The following is a 3,606-nucleotide window of genomic DNA, read 5'->3' on the forward strand; positions in this document are numbered from 1 at the left end:
CTTTCAGTCATGCTAACCAGAACGCCAAGCAGTCATTCCAAGAGAAAAATAATTTTACAGCTTGCTCCTGTTCGCACGATGCTCTTGATTTAGGGACGAGATAGACACACAACGTCTTTGTTGCTGAATTTGGACAATTATAAGCATTGCAAAAAAAAAAAAAATTCATCCGGTGAAAACGGGGGAATAATTACAATTTTTTCGAATTGAGCGAGCGAATCAGGGCAGCAGTATCAAACATGTTCAGTATTTTTCCTTGCAATACAGACATATCTAAAGAATATTTTATATAAATATGTACAATTTGGATCAAAGTATTTACACTGTACAAAGTCACACACTTCAGTGCGTTACATGGCAGGCCGCTCTAAAACAAGCAAATGCAGGGTTAAAATGCGGATAATTTGGTAAAATTTGATTTAAATGTTAGGGAAAAAAACTTCCTAGATGAACAAGAAATGATTGGCATGCTTCCATTCGTGTAGCATTTTTAAGAGTTTTCCAGATGTACAGTAGGAAAAACTTCATTTTGCGCGATCTACAGAAAGATAGAGATTTTTTTTTTGGCATACCATGAAATAACTTTGACAGTACAGAGCTTTACGATTAATAGAGACGGTTTTGGAATGCAAGACGATTTACTCAGCACATCGACCCAATATCAACGTATTTTCCAGTCAACCATTTACTCTGCTACGTCTCTTCAGCTGTAGTAAACGAATAGAGTGTTCACCACTGGGCGTTATCTTTCGTTGGTCGCCGCCTTTTTCAGAGAGTGTTGCCGGTAGAGTTCGCTCGCAGCTCTTGTCATGATCGGAAGTGACGTCACAATAAGCACTCTTCTGGTGGATCCCTACTGACACATGCAGTCTGAAAAGCACCCCTCATGCTGACCTCCAGTGATGCTGACTGGCTGCCGGACGCTGCAGCACGATGTGAGGACGGTGGGGGCGCCCTTTTGATGGCACGCGTCAATTCGTCACACTGAAAAATACTCGTTGCCTCAATCAGCAACGATGGACGGAAAAAATCAATGACGAATTGATCATGGGCATTTACCCCATGACGGTTGCAGTCCCTCGAGTTCATCGAAATGCATCATGTACATGGCTTATGTTCGAAAGAGAGCGTCAGAACACGAAGTGGAAACTTGGGGATAAGGCAACACCGATGCATAAAGTAGTTTATAATGTTGAATTCGGAGTGAATGTCTGAATTTCGACAACTTATGTAGACGTGAAGAAAACCATCAACGCTGACAGAAGCAAAACGATGACACTGACTTTCGCGGCGCATGCTGTCGGGAAAAAAATGAGAAAGATAGAAATGATAAAGTTAATTTAAGTTACAATAAGTTAATAACATGCGTTTAATTTTCTACATTAAAAGATGATTTCGTTAAATGCAAATCTCGTTTTTGTTTGCAGATACAACTGACTATGCAAATGAAAACATCTATGACATTTGATATGCATTTATTTCGGGGTGTATTCTAAGGACTTTCGCATATCTATTTGTCGTGCATGTACTGTATGTGAGATGCAAGCCAATCGGTACTCTCATGCCGACAGGTAAGATCGCGTTTTTCAGAAATACTCTTAGTGATGAGATTGTTACGTAAATGAACAAGTTTGACGCAAGTACAATAAGTGAGGCACATACTGTGAAAAGAACAATGAGAAGAAACGGCGTCTTACCCGAACACGTTAAGGTACCAGCATTGCCGTCAGCAACAGCCCCAAAGCTCAGGCAGTAATAGTTGTTCGTCGAGCTCGAGTCATCGTACGAAGCCCCATCGGCTTTCGAGATGACGATACACGTGTAGCCTCCTTCGTACGTGGTGCAGTTGTCGCTGGCGATGTTGATCATTGTGTGAACATTCTCGATGACGATGGAGCTACCCGCAGCGATCGCGCTACCAAGGTTTGTCGCGGACGTCAGCAGGGGAGCAATAGTGGTGGTTGTTGCTGAATTCGAATTCGGGTTCGAGCTGTCGCTGAGGACGAGACTGAGGTCGTATAGGTCGTCCGAACTGCTGGAAATATCCGTACCGCCGGCGTTCTTGATAGTGACGCTGTATGTGACAATGTTGTCGATGTCAAGAACAAACTCTTCGAAGTCGTTGCTGATGACCAAGCCAAACGCTTGGATATCTGCGAAGACAGAAAGAAATAAGGACAAGAGTACCGTCAGTCATTTGTCAATCAAGATTCTCACGAAATCTGTTGTGATGCGACACTACCATTTCCACTTAGATATATATTTTTTAAATGAAAAACACAAAGCTCTTATGGCCAAATCTTTACTCGACTGAAGAATTTCATTACATGACTCTTCAAAAATGCATTCAGCAGCATAAATGTTTGAAAGGAAGCAACAAGGCTTTAAACGTCCGACACTTGACCACATGATTGAGCGGGAAATCTTACCAGATGGAGAGTCATCATCGTCTTCGTCAGTCACCAGCTCAGTCACCACTTCTGTGACGTCAAACATCGTTTCTGTGGCAGCACTCCCGTCGTCCCCTGACCCCTCATCACAGGAAACTGAATGGCGGACACAGACAAAGAAAACGAATATGATCAAACACATGTGCCGACTATTTTTATTTTTCAAAAACAAATCATGAGTGATGGTAATCCGCGCTGAAAAAAACCAAAACAAATCCTAATGCTAAGAGGCTGATCAAATACACACGAATTCAATTAGCTGCATACTAATTCAAGAGTAAAAGTAATAAAACAAAACAAAACAGAAAATAAATAAAACAAATTACTCCCATCCCCCGTCCCCCTTTCCCCAAAAAAGAGAAGTCTGAGAAAACGTCGCAAAGTATGAAGTTAACTTCACCCTTGTCCTGATAAAAACCGAGAAGAACAAATGCAACACAGGTTTATTCGGGGTCTATTTTTTTCTCTCTCTCTCTTGTCTTTTGAGTATAAGTATTTCATCTCTCGCAATATTCTTAAATCGACTCGCTTACCTGATGTCATGAGGCAGAACAAGGCGATGAGTGCAAACAGCAGAGCGTTCATGCTAGCCATCTGCGGAAAGGTAAGAGATACAATGAATCAAACATGATGCATGAGCGTGGCTTTTCTCATTCGTCTCCCTGAGTGATACTCCATTATCTGCTCTACTTAACATCCAGAGAAACCAACAAGCAGGCATTGCTCCTGCATTGAATGGTGGTAACAAGAATGAAGGGGTTCCGAATGAAGAATGGTAGTATACATGCTGATGTTTTATCAATCACTAACTATTCTTCTAGATCAGCTTTCTGTTTCCTCTTGTGAATGTGGTCCAAGATTTTCTTTGTAGAGCGAATATCTTACGTAACGAGGAACTATACATGTACGTTCACATCACCCAAGCTAATGATTGAACGTGGAAGCGCAATATAATGGCGGATGTTAAAAGAATGGAAGCGTGTTGTACCCTTGCAAGAGTTGATATTTCACTACACATTGCATCGAGTTCGGAAAACAGTGAACAAGAATGAGAATTCGGTGATTTTTCGACACACACCACAGTTTATTTGGAAGATATAGGCCTACCTTAGCTTGACAAAAGGTTTTGAAACGACACACATTCAAAAAGATACAA

The 3,606-nt window shown here is 41.4% G+C and overlaps 1 protein-coding gene across 1 annotated transcript; it reads right to left on the bottom strand.

Annotated features, from left to right (window-relative positions):
* Positions 1-1,226: 1,226 nt before the first annotated feature.
* LOC139738738 (uncharacterized) lies at positions 1,227-3,044 on the bottom strand. The gene is made up of 4 exons (XM_071649377.1): positions 2,984-3,044; positions 2,430-2,546; positions 1,698-2,153; positions 1,227-1,297 (listed from the first exon to the last, which is right to left on the bottom strand). Exons 1-4 carry the CDS (start codon positions 3,042-3,044, stop codon positions 1,227-1,229), a joined length of 705 nt encoding a protein of 234 aa, XP_071505478.1.
* Positions 3,045-3,606: the final 562 nt, after the last annotated feature.

This window comes from Diadema antillarum, unplaced genomic scaffold, assembly GCF_040938485.1.
Source record: "Diadema antillarum isolate AM-2024a unplaced genomic scaffold, OU_Dant_1.0 seq00000766_RagTag, whole genome shotgun sequence".
Lineage (NCBI taxonomy): Eukaryota > Metazoa > Echinodermata > Echinoidea > Diadematoida > Diadematidae > Diadema > Diadema antillarum.

Coding starts and splice junctions, on each gene's coding strand:
- LOC139738738 (XM_071649377.1), bottom strand. CDS start 3,044: ATGGCTAGCATGAACGCTCTGCTGTTTGCACTCATCGCCTTGTTCTGC. Junction 2,154..2,429: donor CGATGATGACTCTCCATCTG/GTAAGATTTCCC, acceptor CTGTCTTCGCAG/ATATCCAAGCGTTTGGCTTG. Junction 1,298..1,697: donor TGGTACCTTAACGTGTTCGG/GTAAGACGCCGT, acceptor TTTTCCCGACAG/CATGCGCCGCGAAAGTCAGT.